This window comes from Gadus chalcogrammus, chromosome 16, assembly GCF_026213295.1.
Source record: "Gadus chalcogrammus isolate NIFS_2021 chromosome 16, NIFS_Gcha_1.0, whole genome shotgun sequence".
In the NCBI taxonomy this organism is placed as follows: Eukaryota; Metazoa; Chordata; class Actinopteri; order Gadiformes; family Gadidae; genus Gadus; species Gadus chalcogrammus.
The window spans coordinates 10854608-10856897 of NC_079427.1; the positions used below are offsets into that span (position 1 = coordinate 10854608).

At 40.7% G+C, this 2290-nt stretch overlaps 1 protein-coding gene across 1 annotated transcript; it reads left to right on the forward strand.

Moving 5' to 3' along the window:
• Positions 1-683: 683 nt before the first annotated feature.
• On the forward strand, positions 684-2059 carry LOC130405409 (extracellular calcium-sensing receptor-like; the record flags this gene model as incomplete). Its single annotated transcript, XM_056610472.1, has 1 exon — positions 684-2059. A coding segment is annotated over one exon (936 nt), but the record flags the coding sequence as incomplete, so codon positions are not given.
• Positions 2060-2290: the final 231 nt, after the last annotated feature.

The following is a 2290-nucleotide window of genomic DNA, read 5'->3' on the forward strand; positions in this document are numbered from 1 at the left end:
TTTCCGAGGGCAAAGCTGTGCCCGTTTGCAGGGACTAGAGCCATGGCAGGTCTGTTTTCTAATAAATTCCATTATATCGTTTTTTTCCTGTGATTTATTATAAAGTTGATTCCTGAGCTCAATAGTGCAATATTGATGTTTTCTCTCTTTACACTTCTGTCCTGCCATTCAGCTTGTATATTATTTGCAAAGAGTCAATTTCACTACAGATTTTGGGGATCAAGTATCATTTGATGAGAATGGGGATGTTTTACCAATCTATGATGTGATGAACTGGAGGTGGCTCCCAGACAGAAGCACAGAGGTTACAAATGTGGGAGACGTTAAAGAAATGGCTTCAAAACTCATTGATCTTAACCTTGATGAAGACAAAATCTTTTGGAATTTTGAATCAAAAAAGGTCTGCTTCCCAACTATTTATTGCCAGGGACATGATTCATTCATCATAATAGGAATTTGATTTTAATGCAATCAACTTGTTCCCCCATAGCCTCCCAGGTCAGTGTGTAGCGAGAGCTGTCCCCCAGGCACTCGCATGGCCATAAGGAAAGGTGAACCTGTCTGCTGCTTCGACTGCATCCCTTGTTCAGATGGAAAAATAAGCAATGAGACAGGTTTGTTTGCAATATATATATATTTGTATACTGCACATCTTTTTTCAAAAGCCCTTACCAAAAGTATGAATACCTTCCGATTGTTTGTTAGATTCAACCGAATGTACAAGCTGTCCAGAGGATTTTTGGTCCAACATCCATCGGGATCAATGTGTCCCCAAAAGCAAGGAATTTCTTTCCTATGTTGAACCCCTGGGAATCTCCTTCACAACAGCATCATTATTTGGAGCACTCTTATGCACCATTGTTTTGGGAATCTTCACCCGTCATCGGTCCACACCAGTGGTTAGGGCCAACAACTCAGAGCTTAGCTTCCTCATTCTGCTGTCCCTCAAATTATGCTTTTTGTGCTCCTTGTTTTTCATTGGTAAACCAAGGCTGTGGACTTGCCAGTTGAGGCATGCAGCATTTGGGATCAGCTTTGTTCTATGTGTTTCGTGTATCTTGGTGAAGACCATGGTAGTTCTGGCAGTATTCAAGGCCTCCAAACCAGGTGGTGACCGTGGTCTGAAGTGGTTTGGGGTAATGCAACAGAGAGGGACTGTTGTATTTCTGACTTTAATACAAGCAGCAGTTTGTATAACATGGCTTGTGTCTTCCTCACCTGCTCCTCATGAAAACACAGAGTACTACAGCGACAGGATAGTAGTTGAGTGTGTAGTGGGGTCCACAGTAGGATTTGGAGTATTACTGGGCTATATTGGCTTACTGGCTATTCTCAGTTTCCTGCTTGCATTCTTGGCACGAAATCTACCAGATAACTTCAATGAGGCCAAGTTTATCACCTTCAGCACGCTGGTCTTCTGTGCTGTTTGGATAGCCTTTATCCCAGCTTATATTAACTCCCCTGGTAAATATGCCGATGCTGTAGAAGTATTTGCCATTCTAGCTTCTAGTTTTGGGCTGTTACTGGCCCTATTTGGACCAAAGTGTTATATAATTCTCCTTAAGCCTGAGAAAAACACAAAAAAAGCTTTAATGGGACGAGGCACACCAAGATCATAGAAACAGTGCATTGATTTGTTATGGTTCTTTTTAATAAATGCATTGGGTCAGTGAGATGTATAGAATTTAGACAACATTGTCTGCATTTTGTGATAACTAAATATCCTTGATCAAATTGTAACAAAACTTTAAATGTAAATCAGATAGTTTGTCCAACATATATTCTGAATAAATTAATACACATTTTATTTGTTTTTTATGGCTCTTTTTTCTAAGACTATGCAATAATACTTGACGTTTCATTACAGATAGGTTAGATAGAATATCTAAAAAAATTCTGCAAACTCACGCTAATTTAAACAAATCTCACCCTTTTCGCCTTGGCCTACCTGCATGTGAAAACTAAATGTTTTTCTCGCATCACGTTTTATCAACAACAAAGTCCACACAAACGTTAAAGGTCCTATGGCATGAAAATCTCACTTCATGAGGTCTTCTAACATAAATATGAGTTCCCCTAGCCTGCCTATGGTCTCCCAGTGGGTAAAAGTTGTGTTTGGTGTAAAACGAGCACTAGGTGTTCTGCTCGCCTTTGAAAAAACGGAGGCTCAAGCGCACTGATTTGGAATGTGGTCCCATATGTCGTCGTAAAGGATCTAAGCTCCTCCCCTTTCTCTGCCTTGAGAATTTGTCCCGCCAATGAGACACGACCGTGTGAGCGCCACGTGTGT